The 22,935-nt window shown below is 44.6% G+C and overlaps 1 protein-coding gene and 1 long non-coding RNA gene across 2 annotated transcripts in view; both read right to left on the minus strand.

Annotated features, from left to right (window-relative positions):
* Nucleotides 1-1,024: 1,024 nt before the first annotated feature.
* LOC136610646 (uncharacterized) lies at nucleotides 1,025-6,808 on the minus strand. The gene is made up of 3 exons (XR_010790139.1): nucleotides 6,702-6,808; nucleotides 2,840-2,956; nucleotides 1,025-1,167 (listed from the first exon to the last, which is right to left on the minus strand). It is a non-coding gene; the product is annotated as an uncharacterized lncRNA (long non-coding RNA).
* Nucleotides 6,809-15,790: 8,982 nt separating this feature from the next.
* LOC136610026 (serine/threonine-protein kinase TNNI3K-like) overlaps nucleotides 15,791-22,935 on the minus strand; it is a 57,008-nt gene continuing 49,863 nt past the window's right edge. Inside the window, exons 5-7 of the mRNA XM_066589296.1 lie at nucleotides 20,104-20,184; nucleotides 17,363-17,440; nucleotides 15,791-15,869 (exon numbers count right to left, since the gene is read on the minus strand). Of these exons, the coding sequence (XP_066445393.1) occupies nucleotides 15,791-15,869; nucleotides 17,363-17,440; nucleotides 20,104-20,184 (238 nt within the window). The remainder of the gene's footprint in view (nucleotides 15,870-17,362; nucleotides 17,441-20,103; nucleotides 20,185-22,935) is intronic.

Below are 22,935 nucleotides of genomic sequence, written 5' to 3' on the forward strand. Positions count from 1 at the left end.
GAGAAAACACTTTTCATGAGAACACGTTCTTGTTTTGTCTTTTAGTGAGGAGGTCCAGCTTAAGGCCACTCTCCCACATCTGGTTTTCCCTGCGATTCCCTCGGTGTTTTGAACGTCACAGTAATCGTGATATAACACTCCCTTTGTTTTCAATGGTGCCTGGCAGACCTGCGCTCCAATGCAGCGCTTTCTAGGGCCACAATTTTCGAATGCTCTCTGCTCTATCTTGTCGCGTTTACCGCACCTCATCACCCATCACAATGATGGGGTGCACTAAAACCCGTTGTCAGAGGCAGGAATTTGCATGTAAAAATGAAATTGCGGCGTTTTGCCAAGCGCATGTGTGAGAGTGGCTGAAATCAAATACTAAGGAGTGAAGAAACAAACAAAATAATATTAAATAGCAATAAAAATCACATTAACTGACCACAAAGACTCCATTTTTCGACACACATTTTGTTTAGTCGTTCCAGTTACACGTGTTTCCTTAATATTCTTCTAATTATACAATGAGTTGGCTACGAGGAATCAGGGTTATATTGATGTATTGGATCTATTTTACATCTAGTGTTGAGTGAACTGAAATAGTAGAACCCCATTTCAGGTTGAACTTTGCTAAAAGTTCAGTTCAGCAAGAATCTGGCTGAACCTGCTACAAAAGGAGGAAAAGAAGTAGGGAAAGAAACAAGAGAATAGAAGGAAATGAGGGAAAAATTAAGGAAAAAAGAGAAGAACAAAAAAAGAAGGCGGAAAAAGAAGAAGGAATAAAACAATCTTTGTCTTTTTCCCTTTTTTTCTTTGTTCTTTTTTTTCTTCATCAACTTTGCCTTAAAAGCAGCTCAGAAGTACTTTGATGCACTTGTAAGTGAGCTAAAAGTGTCATTTAGGGCTTTTATGGCTCTTCATGTTATACACCAGTTTTAGGGGTGTTGGTTGAGTGCCGGTTTGGTTTGTACTAATTTAGACGAAATTTATGCCAAACCAGCTGAACCGCACATTTTAAAAGCCAACTCATCACTAATTACATCACATACACATAAAAATTAGAATTCTGGTAGCCTCAGAATCTGTAAGGTGGTCTTGCCCATTTCCTTTAAGTTGCCTCCATGATCTTTATTCGGTCAGCAACTTGTCTAACCAGTTGAATGGACTGACGTAGATCATAAGCTGAAAGAAAGATTTGTAGAATTGGTTAATATGAACTGATTCCCACATGCAAGTCTAATAATAATACAAGTGTGCATTTGTTCTACTAAAATAAACCTGGTTGCTATGGTTATGGGTACCAACATACTAAGATGTATTGTCCAGATCATTCCCGGACTCATATCTATTTGCTAATTGATTGGGCCTTATGCATCAGAAATACCTCACAGCACTAATTGTTCTTCTTAACAATAGTAACCAATCAAAGGCTTGGTTTTTATTTTCAGCCCTGTCTGAGATGGCAAGGCTACCCGGAGATAGCCCTATGTGACCGGCAGATGAAGCATCACACCGTTCCAAGAAGCATCACATAGTATCTCGAGGGCAGAGCAGTTTTTGTACAAAAAATATAAAACTGACTCCTGTTAGTGAGTTTCTACAATCCTGCCTATCAAAACAGCAAGTTGTCTTTTGTTGAGAAGACAACCCCCTAAGGGCCCATTCACATGAGTGTATGTTTTCACAGATAGCACAACGACCCTTTATAGCCAATTAGGCTCTTTATACAAGTGCTTTTCACATCAACTGATGGCCCACTTGAAAACTTACTGCATGCCTTATTCTGGCCCATATCACATGCAATGTTCACTGCCCCATACGCTCACACAGCACATGGATATGGATCCAATGCCAGTTGCATTCAAGAATCAATCTTGGCTGCAATTTGCATTCAGCCATCTGAATTGACCCTTAATCTTTATGAACATAGTGTGTAAAATAGCTCTCCCACAGAAGGAAGAAAACTTTCTATCTAATGCCTACAGCTGACTCCCCTGTAAGTCAACGCTTAACTCTTTGAAGAGCTTTGAAATATGCCTCAGATAACTGAGACATCCATCTGTAGACAGCACTACTTCGGAGTTGCTGTTCTTCATCAGTACAGAGTAGGGTTCTGGTTGGTTGTGCGGCAGCTCTATGACAGTACTAATTCTCCGTGTGTTGATATAGCTTATAGGGAGCCTTGCAGACAATGAAAAGAGTAACTGCACTTTTAGATAACTTCTGACATGTCATAGTGACATGTCAGCAGTTTTGATTAGTGAGGGTCCGGGTGCTGAGACCCTCAACAATGACTAAAACGGTGAGCACAGAGTGTTATGTAATATTTCTGTATGCCATACAGAGGACACAACTTTGCAGTTCCTAGTACTAGGAAGGCATATCACTTATCTTCCTGTATCAGTTCTTAAAAGTAAAAAAAAAAAAAAAAGTAGAATTAGGCGGAATGGGGCGGAAATCTCACGGAATATCTGCAGCGGAACTGCACAGAAATTCCGCGAAATTTCCACAACTGAAGTCCTAAGATACATGGCGCGGGTTTTGAAAGCTGCTTATTCCACTGTGCCTATCTTTCGGCATAGAGGGAAGAGAGTCTGCAGCAAAAACAGTGATACAATTGACATGCCCCGGCTTTGAATTCTACGTGGCATGTCAGTTTTAGTGCAGCTATGCTGCAGCAGATTGTCTGCAGCTTGTGGACGAGATTTTTGCAAATCTTGTCCACTTTGCCGCTTAGTCTCAGGCTTAAGATTGCAGGTGGAATTTCCATGCAGACTTTCCGCACGAAGATTCCGCCCAGTGAGAACCCGCCTTAGAGTCCTGGATTTAAATTGCTATGAATATATAGTGATACCTCGCAGTAATTCATTTATATCATCACTGAAAATCCCACATGCCAGCCAGTCATCGATGTTTCTGATGTAGTCGAAGGCTGTAAGTCCTCTTTTATCTTGATACTCCAAGTTTGCTCCTGAGAAGAAGTGACAACACTCTGTTTGACACATAGATGGGTAATAATTGCAGCCGTTACATCCATTTGTTTACATGGATCTGTTAGAATCATATTTATAGCAGAAGACCAGGCATATCCATAGCAAATCATTTCTAGTCTATCGAGAATACTTTGAATGTCACATATTGTTGGCTACAAAGGCAGCGCATTATAACAAGCTCACAGTCCCTTGGCTGGCGGTTTAATGCTATTTTAGGACAGGCCTTGATATTATTGTAGTACATAACAGTAAGTGTTGCACAATTCTGTTACTATAAACAGCAATTGTTAAATGGCAACAGAATTGCTTTACTCTGGAGCATGCATTGTTAAATATAGATGAATGTAACTTTCTCTGGATTCTATTTACATATTATAAGATACCAGTATGCAATGCTTTTCATAGACCATCATGTTACCCAGTCTTTTAAGGATCAACTGGGCAGCCAGTGTCCATATCTAATAAAGTATTTACGGATGTCATAGGGGGTGTCGTCCACTCGAAACCACCACTATTATTGTTACTGCAAAGAACACCTTCCCTCTGCTGGACTCCGTATGGAATTATGTATTTCATCATCACCAACAAGTGTCTGCCAAAAGCTTCCCCTGGCAATAACTGATGACTAATGGGGAAAAAAACCTGTATTTTAAAGGGGTTGTCTGCTTAGGAGTTAACTTTTTAATTTCAAAGCCAAAAGGGTTAAAACAATAAAACAAAATACTCCTTCACAGCCCCAACCATCCAGCACTGCAGCCCCACAATTTCGGCAGTCTCTGTTGACAGTAGAGGTCAGGTGGCCGCTGCCTGCCAATGAGGGGCCGCAGCATCACCATCCACTTTTCTGGCATCAGCACTCTAATACTGGGTACCTAACGCCAGGAGGTCGAAACAATGAAAGTGGATCTTATGATTGGCAGGCAGTGATCACCTGACTTCTACTGTCAACAAAAAATGGAGGAATCAAGGGGCTATAGCACTGGATCACCAGGGCTGAGGACAGGTAAGTACCTATTGTTTTATTGTTTTGACCCTTTTGGCTCAGATTTTAAAACGGTAATTCTAACCATACAACCCCTTTAAGCTCACTTCCTCCGCAGACTTGCACATACATGTGTACAGAGGCTAGTTTCTAGGCATAATGATGATCCTCAAGCGTGTTCCTCCAGGACCAGTAAGATATCTTCTTCTAGAACATTCATAGTTGATTGGGTAACATATTTAAAAATGAAATGAATACACATCCATAATAAAATCAAGCATGCTTGCGTGTTTCAGTCCTCCAATTAGGTCCTTCATCATAACATGTATAGACACAGCAGCAATATGTAACCATTAATCAATGGGTAGGTCAAGGAAAAAAGGAGGCTCCCTTAATGCAGCATCATGAGATAAGGAAATACACTTCCACTATTCAATCTGAATTAAATAATTAATATACATACAGCAAATTAGAGCGCAATTCTCCAAAGTTAGAATCCAAAAAGCCACTCGTATAGTCGAAGCTTAAGGCCATACAGACAGGGTGTAAGAACACATTACAAGCATCAAGAGACAGGCCAACACCAAATATTTAAATACTGAATTGCATTTCTACTATAATTATACATTTGAGGTTATTAGCACACATTGGGATCAAATTGTGAGAGCCCAACAGTTCCCACTAGGGACTTTACCTTTAACAGCCCCCAACAAGGTGATTGTCTTCAGATGGGACTCTACTCTAACAGGCATACCTCTTTCTGGGCACAATCTGCACCCAAATCTGTGACAAAATTGCACTGTGTGAAGAGGGCCCAAGGAAAAAGTGACTGTATCATGCCCACTTTTATGCTTATTATGAGCTTTATAGCTATTGATGTCTTGTTTTTGTAAACGAGGAAGCAGGTGTGAGCAGCAGCTCATAGGAATCTTCAGATAGCCATAGCTTGAGTTAAATCCAAAACTTCACCTTTATTCAATAAAACTCCATCAGTTTAAATACTTGCGACTATTCGTCGGACGCAGCGGACTTTGTCAAGCACCCTTACAATACAGTCCCTTTTCCCCACTGCTGTGGCTACTTGATGTGCTGCTGAGATCTTTTCTCTGTTTGTCTTGTTTCTGTATTAACACATGATTTGGCATGTTTAGGAAGACCTTTGTGATCGCCCTATTCAGAGGCGTAACTTGAAGCTCCTGGGCCCCAATGCAAAACTTGTAACAGGGCCCCCAACTATAATGCTTTATTCATAGTACTGGGTTCCCTATATGGAGAAGAGAGGCCTTATGGGCCCCCTAAGGCTCCTGGGCCCGGGTGCAACTGCATTCCCTGCATCCTCTATAGTTACACCCCTGGCCCTATTCTAATAATGCTATACTACTGACTTTGCCTGCATCTGGAGTTGTACAATACATTACTATAACTTTTACACTTGACGTCCGTGTGTGTGCTCGCCTAGCCTTTATTTTAGATGCCATTGTTGGGCATACGAGTTGCTTGATAAAGGTGTACTATACGCTGAAACGCGTTGTGTATATTATGCTTGTTCTGTAATGTATTTTATAGCATGTTTATGCAATAATTACTTTTGTATCATTAGCAACTTGTTTGATCCTCAGCATTGCATTAACGTTTAACCACATTAGGAGCGCAACAGGTTTTTGTATTTTTAGTCATTTTGATTGTTGGGGATATATTACATGCATTCATCACTCATCATAGGCTATGATAGCATGCATTCAACGGATATGTCGAGAAGATCTTACAAACATTTCATGGCGCATAGTATCCGATTAACAGATGCCTGTGACTGATGCTGCTAGGCGGCAGTCACCTATTGGTTCCCATATTAAAATACCTATTCTACACTGTATACAGTACTTTTTTAAATAGATTCGTCCAGCAGATGTTGCAAGGAAGAGCATAGTCTACTAAACTATTCCATGCAGTTTTTGCAGTATACTGATGTGTATTGGCCGGAACACTCTTTTTGCCTCCGTCTGACTAATGGCCCCTATGCACACCTGGGTTGGGACACCTACATTGGTAGTTCCTCCAAACACACACTAAACATAATATAAAAATATGATGTGAATTGGCCTAAGGTCGCGGCTCTATGACAATTTAGTCTGTGTGATAATCACATTGTAATATCACATGTAAGGTATTCCTATGGGATCACATGACATCCTGTATATAATCTTGCAGTTTATCCTGTAAGTGAATTCAGGTCAATTACTGTAAAATTGTTGACCCTAACAATGTAATGACATATTCAGTAGCCTACTTGAGGGTTTTGCCAAAGAGTAGACTAGCTACAATGCTCACTAGCTGATGATTGTTCAGAATTAGAGATGAGCGAGCACCCAAATGCTCGGGTCCACGTTATTCGAGTCGAGCTTTTCGTAAAATTCGAGAGCTCTACTCGAGTAACGAACATCATTGACTACAATGGGAGACTCGAGCATTTTTGTATGTAGGAAGCCGGGTCCCGAGCTTTTTTTTTTTTTTCTTGGTTCGTGTTCTCTCTCTCTCTCTCTCACAGCGGGGAGGAGCCAAAAGCTGGGGCGGGGTCGTACACGATTTGATGCTCGTTCAAGTAACGATGCTCAACAGAGTATGTTCACTCAACTCTATTCAGAATACATTTCTACACTCTTGTAACTATTCAAGGTTAACAGCGCATCCATGCATCTATAATACATAAACCAGTACAATGAACAAGGTGCTGTATACTGTACCGTAGTCAATCAGCAGTTTTGCGCCATGAAAGTTGGATGAAATGACGGCATTAAAGAGCGGAGTGATCAAGTCCTCATTTTGTACATTGACTTCAGCATTGTATGATAGCAGCAATTTCAAAATCTCATAATTTTCAAAGTGGAGAGCAGCTAAATGCACTGGGCTGTCAATGAAGGAAAACGGTATTACACAGTGACTGCATAACATCCACGGGGACATGTTTGCATAGATTAATTCGTAATATTCTTTTACTGTAAATCATTATATTTTTATGTCATAAAGTAGATGTGAGGAAAGGCAAGAAGGTAATATTTAGTGTTTTTGTATGTGCATGTGTGTCCTAAAACCTTAAATATACAGTATATTTAAAGTCGGGCGGCTAGGAACAAACATATCGAGACTCCACGATCATCTTTATCAATATCAGTCTACAGGGATATGAAAACACAAAGGACCATTGTGGTGCTCCATCGGAAAGGTGCAGTGAATTGGGAGGGGGATCTGGTGTGTAAGGTTTGTGGGTTTCTGGGGAACACTGTGCTCCTCCAATTTCTAGGAGGAGCATAGTGTTCCCCCAGTGTGTGGCTGTATTCCCATGCAATTTGGGTGCTCTGGGCTTTGCTACATTGGGACCTTCTGGAGGACAAATTAGTTAACCCGATTTTTACTCCCATTGACTTTAATTAGGGTCGGAATAGGCCATCCCGATTCACAATGATTTTTGGCCTGAAACCAACACGAACCAATTATTCAGTAATCGCTCATCACTATCCAAACGTTACTGCTATCTCTTTTATAAATGTGTTTTGTTTGTTTTTTTCAGTCTAATGATTGCCTACTTCACTGGCATTGACACTAGAGATGAGCAAGCGTACTCGCTAAGGGCAAATACTTGAGCAAGTATTGTCTTTTGCGAGTACCTGCCCGCTCGTCTCAAAAGATTCGGGTGCCGGCGGGGGGAGGGGAGCGTCATGGGAGAGCGGGGAGGAACGGGGTGGGAGATCTTTCTCTCTCTCCCCCCCGCTCCTCCCTCACTCCCGCAACTCACCGCTCCCCCCCGCCGGCACCCGAATCTTTTGAGATGAACGGCCAGATACCCGCAAAAGGCAATACTCGCTCGAGTATTTGCCCTTAGCGAGTACGCTCGCTCATCTCTAATTGACACCTCTTTGGACCACAAAGTGAAGGTTCCTTTGGACAGCTATTAGATGCAAATTCTAACACGTGAGGTCAACTACAGACCTTTTAACTTCTTCATTTGTCATGAAATAATGAGGAACAGGCCATACCGGACCATGAAACTACTGATCAGTCAATTGTACAATTACTTCTGATGCTGTGAAAATGAAGGCACTGTGTAAAAATCTGTAATTCCTAAATAGTTAGTGCAATATTTTTCTAAACCCCTTGAATTAAATCTTCAAATCTACACTTCAATCACATTGTTTCAAATCCATTGTGAGGATATACAGAGGCTTAATGATGAAAATTGTATCACTGTCCTAATACTTCTGGATCCATCTATATTGCAGACTGAGCAGTTACAGCCAGACACAGGACTGTGAGGAGGAGGAAAGAGAAATAGCTGATCTCCTGGGACACATGCACCAGAAATCTGCATGTATCTCTCCTTTTGGATTGTAAAATGAAACAAAAAACATGAAAGGAAAGGAGGAAATGAAGGAAAAGAATTACTGGATGTTTTTTTATAGTTGTCATGTTTCACATTTAGAAACTAAGACTAAAGAGTTAAATGGGGTTAAACCAGAAGCGTAACTTGAAGCTGCTGGGCTCCGGTGCAAAATCTAGAACTGGACCCCCAACTATAGAGCTTCATTAATAGTATTGGTTTGCAATATGGGAAAGAGAGACTTTATGGGCCCCCTAAGGGCTCCTGGGCCCAGGTGTGACCGCACCCTCTGCACCACCTATATGTATACCCATGACAACTAGAGATGAGCGAGCACCAAAATGCTCGGGTGCTCATTACTCGAGACGAACTTTTCGCGATGCTCGAGGGTTCGTTTCGAATAACGAACCCCATTGAAGTCAATGGGCGACCCGAGCATTTTTGTATATCGCCGATGCTCGCTAAGGTTTTCATTTGTGAAAATCTGGGCAATTCAAGAAAGTGATGGGAATGACACAGCAACGGATAGGGCAGGCGAGGGGCTACATGTTGGGCTGCATCTCAAGTTCACAGGTCCCACTATTAAGCCACAATAGCGGCAAGAGTGCCCCCCCCCAACAACTTTTACTTCTGAAAAGCCCTCATTAGCAATGGATACCTTAGCTAAGCACCACACTACCTCCAACAAAGCACAATCACTGCCTGCATGACACTCCGCTGCCACTTCTCCTGGGTTACATGCTGCCCAACACCCCCCCCCCCCCCCGCACGACCCAGTGTCCACAGCGCACACCAAACTGTCCCTGCGCAGCCTTCAGCTGCCCTCATGCCACGCCACCCTCATGTCTATTTATAAGTGCGTCTGTTAGAGGAAAAGCAGGCACACACTGCAGAGGGTTGGCACGGCTAGGCAGCGACCCTCTTTAAAAGGGGCGGGGCGATAGTCCACAATGCTGTACAGAAGCAATGAGAAATCCAATCCTGTGCCACCTCCATCTGGAGCTGGACACGTGGGCATAGCAATGGGGAACCTATGTGCCACACACTATTCATTCTGTCAAGGTGTCTGCATGCCCCAGTCAGACCGCGTTTTTTTATAAATAGTCACAGGCATGTACAACTCCGCAATGGGAATTCCATGTGCACCCACAGCATGGGTGGCTCCCTGGAACCCACTGGCTGTACATAAATGTATCCCATTGGAGTGCCCTGGACAGTAGAGCAAACGTCAGATGAAATGCAGGTGGGCTTCGGCCCACACTGCATGCCCCAGTCAGACTAGGGTTCTTTAGAAGTGGACACAGATGCATTTACAACTCCCTGTGGACCCACAGCATGGGTGGGTGCCAGGAAGCCACCGGCGGTACATAAATATATCCCATTGCATTGCCCATCACAGCTGAGGTAATAATGTCATGTTTAATGCAGGTGGGCTTCGGCCCACACTGCATGCCCCAGTCAGACTAGGGTTCTTTAGAAGTGGACACAGATGCATTTACAACTCCCTGTGGACCCACAGCATGGGTGGGTGCCAGGAAGCCACCGGCGGTACATAAATATATCCCATTGCATTGCCCATCACAGCTGAGGTAATAATGTCATGTTTAATGCAGGTGGGCTTCGGCCCACACTGCATGCCCCAGTCAGACTGGGGTTCTTTAGAAGTGGACACAGATGCATTTACAACTCCCTGTGGACCCACAGCATGGGTGGCTCCCTGGAACCCACCGGCGGTACATAAAAATATCCCATTGCATTGCCCATCACAGCTGATGTTACGTCAGCTGTAATGCAGGTGGGCAAAAAATTAATTGGATTACACTGTAGGCGAGGGCCCACAAAAATTGGTGTACCAACAGTACTAATGTACCTGAGAAAAATTGCCCATGCCCAACCGAGAGGGCAGGTGAAACCCATTAATCGCTTTGGTTAATGTGGCTTAATTGGTAACTAGGCCTGGAGGCAGCCCAGTTAAAATAAAAATTGGTTGAGGTGAAAGTTTCAACGCTTTAATGAGCATTGAAACGTATAAAAATTGTTTACAAAAATTATATGACTGAGCCTTGTGGGCCTAAGAAAAATTGCCCGTTCGGTGTGATTACGTCAGGTTTCAGGAGGAGGAGCAGGAGGAGGAGGATGAATATTATGCACAGATTGATGAAGCAAAAAGGTCCCCGTTTTTGATGGGGATACAGAACGATGCTTCCATCCGCGGGTGCAGCCTACGTATTGTTTATGTATCCCTGCTGTCCGCTGGTGGAGAAGAGAAGTCTTGGGAAATCCAGGCTTTGTTCATCTTGATGAGTGTAAGCCTGTCGGCACTGTCGGTTGACAGGCGGGTACGCTTATCTGTGATGATTCCCCCAGCCGCACTAAACACCCTCTCTGACAAGACGCTAGCCGCAGGACAAGCAAGCGCCTCCAGGGCATACAGCGCGAGTTCAGGCCATGTGTCCAGCTTCAACACCCAGTAGTTGTAGGGGGCAGAGGCGTCACCGAGGACGGTCGTGCGATCGGCTACGTACTCCCTCACCATCCTTTTACAGTGCTCCCGCCAACTCAGCCTTGACTGGGGACCGGTGACACAGTCTTGCTGGGGAGCCATAAAGCTGTCAAAGGCCTTAGAGAGTGTTCCTCTGCCTGCGCTGTACATGCTGCCTGATCTCTGCGCCTCCCCTGCTACCTGGGCCGCGGAAATGCGCCTTCAGCCACTAGCGCTGTCGGATGGGAAGTTTACCATCAGTTTGTCCACCAGCGCCCTGTGGTATAGCATCATTCTCGAACCCCTTTCCTCTTCGGGAATGAGAGTGGAAAGGCTCTCCTTATACCGTGGGTCGAGCAGTGTGTACACCCAGTAATCCGTAGTGGCCAGAATGCGTGTAACGCGAGGGTCACGAGAAAGGCATCCTAACATGAAGTCAGCCATGTGTGCCGGGGTACCTGTACGCAACACATGGCTGTCCTCACTAGGAAGATCACTTTCAGGATCCTCCTCCTCCTCAGGCCATACACGCTGAAAGGATGACAGGCAAGCTGCATCTGTACCCTCAGCAGTGGGCCAAGCTGTCTCTTCCCCCTCCTCCTCATGCTCCTCCCCCTCCTCCTCCTCCTCTGGCCATACACGCTGAAAGGATGACAGGCAAGCAGCATCTGTCCCCTCAGCAGTGGGCCAAGCTGTCTCTTCCCCCTCCTCCTCATGCTCCTCCCCCTCCTCCTCAACGCGCTAAGATATAGACATGAGGTTGCTCTGACTATCCAGCGACATACTGTCTTCCCCCGCCTCCGTTTCTGATTCCAAAGCGTCTGGCTTTATGCTTTGCAGGGAACTTCTCAAGAGGCATAGCAGAGGAATATTGACGCTAATGATTGCAGCATCCCCGCTCACCATCTGGGTAGACTCCTCAAAGTTTCCAAGGACCTGGCAGATGGCTGCCAACCAGGCCCACTCTTTTGTAAATAATTGAGGAGGCTGACTCCCACTGCGCCGCCCATGTTGGAGTTGGTATTCCACTATAGCTCTACGCTGCTCATAGAGTCTGGCCAACATGTGGAGCGTAGAGTTCCACTGTGTGGGCACGTCGCACAGCAGTCGGTGCACTGGCAGATTAAACCGATGTTGCAGTGTCCGCAGGGTGGCAGCGTGCGTGTGGGATTTGCGAAAATGTGCGCAGAGCTGGTGCACCTTTCCGAGCAGGTATGACAAGTGGGGGTAACCTTTCAGAAAGCGCTGAACCACCAAATTAAAGACATGGGCCAGGCATGGCAGGTGCGTGAGGCTGCCGAGCTGCAGAGCCGCCACCAGGTTATGGCCGTTGTCACACACGACCATGCCCGGTTGGAGGCTCAGCGGCGAAAGCCAACGGTCGGTCTGCTCTGTCAGACCCTGCAGCAGTTCGTGGGCCGTGTGCCTCTTCTCTCCTAAGCTGAGTAGTTTCAGCGCGGCCTGCTGACGCTTGCCCACCGCTGTGCTGCCACGCCGCGTGACACCGACTGCTGGCGACGTGCTGCTGCTGACACATCTTGATTGCGAGACAGAGGTTGCGTAGGAGGAGGAGGAGGGTGGTTTAGTGGAGGAAGCATACACCCCCGCAGATACCACCACCGAGCTGGGGCACGCAATTCGGGGGGTGGGTAGGACGTGAGCGGTCCCAGGCTCTGACTCTGTCCCAGCCTCCACTAAATTCACCCAATGTGCCGTCAGGGAGATATAGTGGCCCTGCCCACCTGTGCTTGTCCACGTGTCTGTTGTTAAGTGGACCTTGGCAGTAACTGCGTTGGTGAGGGCGCGTACAATGTTGCGGGAGACGTGGTCGTGCAGGGCTGGGACGGCACATCGGGAAAAGTAGTGGCGACTGGGAACCGAGTAGCGCGGGGCCGCCGCCGCCATCATGCTTTTGAAAGCCTCCGTTTCCACAAGCCTATACGGCAGCATCTCTAGGCTGATCAATTTTGCAATGTGCACGTTTAACGCTTGAGCGTGCGGGTGCGTGGCGGCGTACCTGCGCTTGCGCTCAAACAGTGGCGCTAGCGATGTCTGGACGCTACGCTGAGAGACATTGCTGGATGGGGCCGAGGACAGCGGAGGTGAGGGTGTGGGTGCAGGCCAGGAGACGGTACTGCCTGTGTCCTGAGAGGGGGGTTGGATCTCAGTGGCAGGTTGGGGCACAGGGGGAGAGGCAGTGGTGCAAACCGGAGGCGGTGAACGGGCATCGTCCCACCTTGTGGGGTGCTTGGCCATCATATGCCTGCGCATGCTGGTGGTGGTGCCTCCCCACCTGATCTTGGCGCGACAAAGGTTGCACACCACTGTTCGTCGGTCGTCAAGCGTCTCTGTGAAAAACTGCCACACCGTAGAGCACCTTGACCTCTGCAGGGTGGCATGGCGCAAGGGGGCGTTTTGGGAACCAGTTGGTGGATTATTCGGTCTGGCCCTGCCTCTACCCCTGGCCACCGCACTGGCTCGGCCTGTGCCCACACCCTGACTTGGGCCTCCGCGTCCTTGCCCGCGTCCACGTCCTATAGGCCTACCCCTACCCCTCAGCATGGTGTATTACCAGTAGTGCAGAAACAGAACGCTGTAATTAAATGTGCCGCTTATTGGCCTGTGGTTGGAGGCTGACTTCGTTTACGGAACGCCAGGAAATAATTTGGCGCAAGCCTGCTGTAACACTTAGCTGGCTGCGTATGATTTTGTAGAACTACTACACCCAGCACACACGGACCCAGAACACTGAGCACAGTGACAGGCAGGCCAAATAGATTTTTTGCCCAATATTTTTTAGAAAAGGCCCTCTGCGTATATTCAATCAATAATATATGTCTTCTGTCCCTGCCTCCACACTTCTGTCCCTGGAGTATTACTGCAGGGCGCAATGCTCTGCACGGCCGATATACCAAAAAAAAAAAAAGGGCAACACTGCAAAAAGCAGCCTCCACAGTACTGCACACGGTTAGATGTGGCCCTAAGAAGGACCGTTGGGGTTCTTGAAGCCTACAATAACTCCTAACACTCTCCCTACAGCAGCTCCAACACGATAGCACTTTCCCTCAGCTATGTCACAACGCATCTGAGGCGAGCCGCGGGAGGGGCCGATTTATATACTCGGGTGACACCTGATCTCCCCAGCCACTCACTGCAGGGGGTGGTATAGGGCTTGAACGTCGCAGGGGGAAGTTGTAATGCCTTCCCTGTCTTTCAATTGGCCAGAAAAGCGCGCTAACGTCTCAGAGATGAAAGTGAAAGTAACCCGAACATCGGGTGGTGCTCGTTACGAGTAACGAGCATCTCGAACACGCTAATACTCGAACGAGTATCAAGCTCAGACGAGTACGTTCGCTCATCTCTAATGACAACCCATAACCTATTGCATATGCCCCCGGTTGCACTTAGTTTATTCAAATTTCTGCATTTGTCTAGCGTGAGGATAGGAGATTCCTTCCCTGACAGGCAGTAAGGCTTACAAAGTGTCAGATACTGTACATGCTTTATCATGGCATTCCTGAAGATATAGGAATGTTTCCATTTAAACCAGTGCTGATAGTGAATGTGATATGTGCCGCACTGCCGACTGATCTAATATATCGATGTGGAGGTATTTTAGCACATACAAATGTCTTGACATTTCACTTGATAAGAATTCTGACCTGCAGATGATATTGATAAAAGTGATCTAGCTTGTGAAGTGTGGCTAGAGTTCCTGTAATGTTTTAGATTTGCTACAGTCTTATATTCTAAAACCATTTTTACAAAGAATATTACATCTGGGAGCATACCCCTCACTAAAAGGCACAGAAACACAAAAGAAATCATGTGCAAATAACTCACAAATCCCCTGTTTCCCTGAAAATAAGACATACCCTGAAAATAAGACATAGCATGATTTTCCAAAATTTTTGAGGATGCCACATAATTTTTCAGGCTTTTTGAGGATGCTTGAAATATAAACCTACTCCAAAATTAAGCCCTGCTAACAGTTAATTAAAAAAGTCAATTTAAATAGTGTCCAGGCAGCTATACAAGTAAAAAAGTTAAACCTTTTTGAACAAAAATTAATATAAGACACTGTCTTATTTTCAGGGAAACACAGTAGTGCAACATATAAGCCCTGCCAACTTTTTTTTCAGACAAATAGGAATAAATGTAGCTGTTGGAAATGGGGGTGAGGGTTAAACTTTTCTTCATAATAATGCCATGAAACAGGCAAGAATTAATACACCTAAAGCCTGTAAAGACCCAATCTTCGTTTCCCCTATATCCACCCTAGAAAGTTGCTTCATTTACAATCTATTGCTGTTGTCTAGTTTTAGCAATCATATGTAGAGCTCTATGGTTTTGCAAAGATTAGGGTTAATTCATGACATTTTTTCCATTTATATTCAATTCTTTTAAAATTCTTCTTGTCGCCCTTAGGAAGAGTCAGCAGTTTATTTCCGCTCTGCTGTCAGACATGTGACCTAACACTTTAGCTCTAAGTGTGTAATTGTCATCTGACATCCCACAGTGCACTGCTCTCTTGGCACAGGAAGCAAGCAGAATTCTAAATCTATCAGAAGACATACTGTAAATTCCAAAGGAAACATCACTGAAACCTAAAACCAATACGAGATAAATATTTTCAGGGTTACTCAATATTTTATGCAAATTGTGACATGTTAAATATCAAGCTGATCTCCTCGGGATTTGCTAATTACTATTTAAAATTCTACCAGTTGCTCCTCACTTGTTAGTTATTAGAGGTAAGAGAGTATTCACTTTTCTGACAGTAGAAAATGACATACTGGTGATCTTTTTTAATTTATGCTTTAGCAAAGTCTATTTGCTAGCTTTCTTCAATTATATTACCCTAAAGGGGTTGTCTGACATAAATTATCTTAAAGGCAGGTCCCCCGTGCTATAACATAATACAGCAGCCTTGATCTTGCCTGTGACATCATGCGTATAGGTTGCAGCAGCTATGTCTAGAGGAACGAAGGTTTTATCACCAACACAGAAGGGGGTTCTTTACTGTAAGAGCAGTAAGACTGTGGAACTCTCTGCCTGAGGATGTGGTGATAACAAAATTAATAGAGGAGTTTAAGAGGGGACTAGATGTCTTTCTAAGGCACTATTTTATTACAGGATATAGACTATAAATAACCTGCAGGATTGTTGATCCGGGTCTTGGTGTAATTTAGGAACTTTCAAAACGTTGATCCAGGGATTATTCTGACTGCAATCATGGAGTCGGAAAGTGATTCCCCCCCCCCCCCCCCACCCCCCATGGGCTAAATTGGCTTCTGCCTCATCAGGGTTTTTTGCCTTCTTCTGGATCAACAAGGGGGTGGTAGAAACAGGCTGAACTGGATGGACATTGTCTTCCTTCAGCCTCACATACTATATTACTATGTTATGGGGTGCCACAATCTGCTGCAGCCAATGACAGACTTAATGCTTGAGTAATGTGGTCTGTCATTGGCTGCAGTAGCCTGTGACATCCCATACATAGGCTGACTACAGCTTGTAAAGATTGATGTGACACAGAGGAGGGAGCAGTGCTGTGGGGGATACTGGGAGCGGTGAGTGTATGAATGTTTGTTATGTTATAGCATGGGGGACCTGTTTTTAAGATAATAATGTGACAGAGCACCCCTTTAAGCTTTATGTACAGTATAGTTTGAATACAGATTAAAAATTAGTATGTTTATATATCTGTATAGTAGGGTTAATTAGTTTTAGCATTCACTTGGTTGAAAGGTTAATTGGTTTTTGCATTCACTCAGTTGTACATAATTTACATTCCTTAAGAATAAGATATTTGAGCATGCACAGAGCCTCTCCAACAAGTAGGAAGAAGTTTCACCTTACGACTGACAATATAATGGCTGTATAATGCCTCATTGGATAATTTGTAAAAATATCATGTAGCGTCATCCATGGTATATATCTGTTTCAGACGAAGGAGAGTGGAGACCATCATGGAATGGTACAGATGCAGTATACTCTGGAACTCTGAGGTTGAGGGATAAATCGACAAGACTCCCCCAGATTGCTGACCTCATATCACGGATGTAAGGCCGCCAGCAGGCAGCCGGGTGAGAATTCTGGCAGCAGGATCCGACCCGTGCCCCTGCAGTGACCAGTGTGGCTCACCTGCCTCCGCGTCTGCTCTGCTCTGTGATGTGCCGGCTTCCGCCCAGCGCATGCACAGAGCTGCGCTGGCACGTCGGTAGTGACATTTCTGCGTGGGCCTCTGCGAGACCCACACAGAAATAGAACATGCCACGATTTGCTTTCACGCGGACAAATCGCGGCTGTGTGCATAGGATTGCGTTTTGTAATGCAATCCTATGCAGGCGGGCTCGGGCGTAAATTCCCCATGTCCAGGAGGCCTAAGGATGATATTGTTTTGGGTTTCCATATCTTGTTGCTAAACTATTTATATATCCTGTTTGTATCATTTGATCTCATATGTTTGTGTTCCTATTTTTTCCTCACCTGTAATAAATCTTTAGTGAATCTATCGTCAGGAAAAGCATTAGAGTAATCCTTACCTGTTCCCATTCTTGTCACAAATATTCACATTCAAGCCATGGCTTATTAAGAAATTGACAATGCGCACTTTACTTTCTCTGTATAGATAGACACACAAATAATAAAATAAGCAGCAATAACAAAAGGATATATATATTTTTATCTATGGTTAGGTCAGAATTAAAGAAAAGTAATCATATAATCGTGGGCTTAAGTATCTTGGCCAAAATGCGAACCAATACCTTGCATTGTATCTATTTACATCTGTTTATGCATGCGTGTATGCTTGGTCATGTTTTGAGCGTTTGTTAGTCACGAGTTATGTCTGTTTCTTAGTTATGTCAGTCGTTGCCGAGTTCTGATGGAGTTTCACCAGTTCGTGAGTATGAATGGCGTAACAGAATGATGCAACACAATGTACACATTTCAGGAGGGAGGTATGCGTGTTGTTTAGGTCCCTCCTTTTGGTTTGTTGTATGTCTGTTCTTCAGTCCAGTTTGCAGTGTTCTGAGTTCCTGAGTTCTTGTGTGAACTGGACTTAACAGAAAGGGAGAGTATTCAAGGGAAGAGAGGGAGAGGATTTAAAAAGATCTTAAAAAGCTTGAACTTTCTTGAACAGTCTGCAAATCATGTCCTATGAGGAACGGTTAAAGGATCTGGGAATGTTTAGCTTGCAAAAAACAAGTCTGAGAAGAGACTTAATAGCTGTCTACACATATCTGAAGGCCTGTCACACTGCAGAGGGATCAGCACTATTCTCATTTGTACAAGGAAAGACTAGAAGCAATGGAATGAAAATGTAAGGGAAGAGACATAGATTAGATATTAGACAACACTTTCTGATAGTGAGGGTGATCAATGAGTGGAACAGGTTACCACAGGAGGTGGTGAGTTCTCATTCAATGGGAGTAGTCAAACAAAGTCTGGACAAATATCTGTTTGGGATGATTTAGTGAATCCTGCACTGAGCAGGGGGTTGGACCCGATTACCCTGGAGGTCCCTTCCAACCCTACCATTCTATGATTCCATGATAACAGAATGTACACGTACTTGGGTAGGAGTGACTAGACGGAACAGAGAAGAAAAGATTCAGTTTAGATGACAGTAACTAAGGAAGGATATAGAAAGAAGAATTGTATTAAGAGAAGAAAGATATAAAGGCAAGGATTATATATACTGAAGGTTAAAGGGGTTGTCCCGCGAAAGCAAGTGGGGTTCAGCACTTCTGTATGGCCATATTAATGCACTTTGTAATGTACATCGTGCATTAAATATGAGCCATACAGAAGTTATTCACTTACCTGTTCCGTTGCTAGCGTCCTCGTCTCCATGGTGTCGTCTAATTTCAGCGTCTAATCGCCCGATTAGACGCGCTTGCGCAGTCCGGTCTTCTCCCTGGTGAATGGGGCCGCTCGTGCCGGAGAGCTGGTCCTCGTAGCTCCGCCCCATCACGTGTGCCGATTCCAGCCAATCAGGAGGCTGGAATAGGCAATGGACCGCACAGAGCCCACGGTGCACCATGGGAGAAGACCCACGGTGCATCATGGGTAAAGATCCCGGCGGCCATCTTAGTAAGGTAAGGAAGAAGTCGCCGCAGCGCGGGGATTCGGGTAAGTACTAAACGTTTTTTTTTTTTAACACATGTATTGGGTTTGTCTCGCGCCGAACGGGGGGCCTATTGAATAAAAAAAAAAAATGTTTCGGTGCGGGACAACCCCTTTAAAGACTGAAGATTAGAAGAAGAAGGAGAGAAGGAGGAACTGTTATACAAAGAAAAGAAAGCAAAAAAAAAATTGTTTGGCAACAGATCCGTGTGTGTGTTGTGCCTTGTTCTGTTCACTCTACTTATCTGTCATACGTGTATATCTGTATTAGGCTCGTACCGATAAGTCCTGTACGTCATTATGTCAGTCTAGTTTATGTCTGTCTTCCGTTCTATGTCAAAAGACTTGTTCTCTTTTCCTTGGTGTTTTGTGTGCGAAATGGCGCAGTATCTCTGGTTCTGAACTAGCGCGTCTAGTTTGGACGTATCATGATGATCCGTCTTGTCTTTGGCACAAGACTCCAGTGTGTTGGGTGCCTGTGTCTCCGGAGGCCCCTCTTTAAGGGGGTGGTACTGTTAGGTTCCAGCGCAGCACAGTCCTCCACAGGAGGGGTTTGACTAAGCTAGCTGGGTGTGGATTTCTCTAGCCAGACAGTCCCCCAGGTCTCAAATCCCTGTGTGTTGGGTGCGTGTGTCTGTGGAGGCCCCTCTTTAAAGAGGAGGCACTGTTGGAGTATGTTGCTGGGATCTCTTGTTCTGCATGGGTTTCCAGCAGCGCAGCCCCCAGGTGGGGGGTTGCACTGCACTACAACCTAACAGCTTCTTTCAGTTCTGTGATATTCATGCCAGTATCAGCTTTGACAGTATCAGCCATCATGTCCTTTGGTGGCCAGCTCTTCTTCCACTGCTGATCTATCCAAACATTATAAATTTTTCTATTGACTCTGCTCGCATTACATGGCCAAAATACATGAGCCTGAGTTCGGTCATCTTGCCCTCCAGTGATACATGGGGTCTTATATGATTCAGGACTTCCCTGTAAGTTACTCCTGCTGTCCAGGGTATACACAGCAGCTTTTGCTAGCACCACAGCTCCAACGCATCAATCCTCTGTCTATCAGCTTTTTCCGCAGTCCAGCTTTCACATCCATACATGGAAAATTGCTCAATCAAAAATTACAGCCAATGATGAGTGATCATTGATAAATATTACTTACTCTCTATTTTTACTGCAAACAATGTCAAATAGTAATTCTTCGTCTTCACCAGCAGTAAAATTGAAATTATTTGAAATCAACCTGAAAATAGAAATTAGTTATTAGTATTTTTGGGAAAATTGCTTACTAATGTTCTATAGTCAACTGGTGTTACCTTATGGAATGTGCAGCATAATAAACAACTTACTACTTCATAATGAAAATGTATATTAAGTTGATGAATGTAAAACCTATATACAATAAAACGGAATTAATTGTATTTAAAATGGATTTCTCTGGTATTTCATTAATTAGATGTAAGTGTACAGTAGCAAAATAATGTTTGTTTGCTTCTTAAGTGTTGTAGCTATTCATTCATTATTACAAAATTTTCCTGGGGGCGACCATGTTGGAGAAACACATTTACTTCTTTTATTTCCTGTATACACAGTACAAAAGAAAGTGTTTTGCTTTACGTGAAAACCAGGAGATATACCCGTGTGTTATACTGTGATTTTATGAATAGCAGTCCTGGAATATACAATGTGGGCCACAAAAATGAGCCCCGCACCGCACTGTTATGAAAGCTGCCAAGAGAAAATTTGTGTTGCCCATAGCAACCAATCACAGTGCAGCTTTCATTTTACCTCAGCAATATAAGAAATGGCAACCAATCACAGGGCAACTTTCATTTTAGCTCAGCAGTATGACAAATGAAAGCTGAGCTCTAGCAACCAATCACACCACAGCTGTGATTGGTTACTATTGGCAACAAAAATTATAGGGGAAGTCGGTGAGTTTCGATTTTTAATTATAAAAACAGATTTTGCGTTTTATATACAAGATGGGAAGGTGGAAGAATACCTCTTCAGCACCACCTATTGGAAGGCAGCATTCCTGCAAGTCAATGGTAGACTCTTTATAAAAGTCCTGTAACAATGATTGGAAATTGTAAGCCAACTCACTGGTTGGACCGACAGACTAGTAAAATTAAAATATAACCTTTATTAAGAAATAATTCTGTATGATACAGGACTGGAATCCATAAAGTCCATTGTATCAAGGGACTATATTCACACGATTGGAGCTTGTACAGTCCGTCATATTAAGGGACCACATCTATATTTGTTTGTTTGTCTGTAGACTAGGTTTTTAATGATTTCTTAATAAAGGTTATATTTTAATTTTACTAGTCTGTTGGTCCAACCAGTGAGTAGACAACCTATAAATTTGGACCATAACTGCCCCCGTAAGACCGAAATTGTAAGCCAAAGCCAGAAGCCATACACTGACAGCTGTTTCATGGTGATCGCCCCTCATCAGTGTGTAGTAGGTTTCTGGCTAGGCTAGTGAAAGGCCTATAGAAGGGTATCGTCACCAATTGGAAGGCATTTCTCCTACAAGTCAATGTTAGACTCTTAGAGGTATTGTTCCATCTTCCCATTTGCATATTTCCCAGAGGAGTATGGATGGCCTTATAAGTTTCCTCGCTCACCTCCTAGGTGCTCATCTTAAGGAGAAACGATACCTTTTATGACCCTTGCTTTATGTGAGTCATTTGTCAAGAAAATGTTAAAGATTATTACTGTCTCCAGGAAGTAACTGACTGTAGTCCAGAGAGACTATAGACCACAGAGTGACAGGAGAGATACAGAGCCTTATCTGTTTGTACAGGGTATAGTGTTACTATCTTGCCTGATTTAGGCCTCTAAGAGTATAATGGCCCTTTTACATGGGACAACAGTTGGGTAAACAACTGCACAAGCACTGACGGCACTGTTAAGGTCGTTAGCACTCTTGTATAGCATTTATGCAGAGCTGTCTGCATATAACCCATTACAGAGCTGTCATTAGAAATCATTCTTCCCATTCTTTCCAAATCTATACAGCAAATCTGACAAGTGAGCTTCAGTAAACAGTAAGCGTTAGCCCATTGTGTGTGCTCTAGTCACTACTGTGAAAAACTGCAATATTTCAAGATTTTGGATAGCAATAAAAAAATAAAATAAAACTAACAAAGATGTTTAAAAACCATATTCATAATACAAAACTTTATTTAAATATGTATTTTTCTGATTACGTATTCCCTTTAAACCCTTAGTGACGGCCCCATTGGGAAACTACGTCCTCAGTATGTGGGCTTTAATCCTAGAGGACGTAGTTTTATGCATCCTCTTTGGATTAATGCCCACTGGCCTGAGGACAGGACAATTCCATGCTGTCGGTGCCCGCAGATAGCCGACAGCATGGAGCTGTCATCCCGGGCTGCGGGCAGTCCCCCCCGGCATTGCGATCGGCGCCATCCAATTGATAGCGCCGATGGCAATTATGTAAATAAAACTGTGTAAAAAGTTAAAGATGCAGCTGCCCTGATGGATCGGATCCATCAGGTCAGCTGAAAATACTCACCCGGCTTGTCCGCGGTGTCCCCTGAAGATGTGGTCCTCCCAGACCCGTCGCCGGTCTTCTGCGCATGCACGCCAGACGATGACGTCACGCGCATGGGCAGAAGCCCGGGAGCCCCCGGCAAATTTAAAATCTCCTGGCTCCCGGCTCCTGAAGGTAGCCGGGAACCCGGAGATGTTACCAGGGACCGCGGTGAGCGGTCCCCGGGCCCACGATTGCCGCCATCTATTGGATAGCGGCGATCGCGGAAAAGTTTAAAAAGTTTTTAAAAAGTGTCTGTTTTACCTCGGGTCCTTCGCGATGTCCTGGTCTCCCGGGACCCGAGGTCCCCTTCTGCGCATGCGCGCCCGATGTCAATCATCAGGAGCGTGCACAGAGGGGCTCGAGCCCCGGGAAATTTAAAATCCCTCTGCTCCTGGCTACCATGTGTAGCCCGGAGCAGAGGGA

This window comes from Eleutherodactylus coqui, chromosome 2 (assembly GCF_035609145.1).
Source record: "Eleutherodactylus coqui strain aEleCoq1 chromosome 2, aEleCoq1.hap1, whole genome shotgun sequence".
In the NCBI taxonomy this organism is placed as follows: domain Eukaryota; kingdom Metazoa; phylum Chordata; class Amphibia; order Anura; family Eleutherodactylidae; genus Eleutherodactylus; species Eleutherodactylus coqui.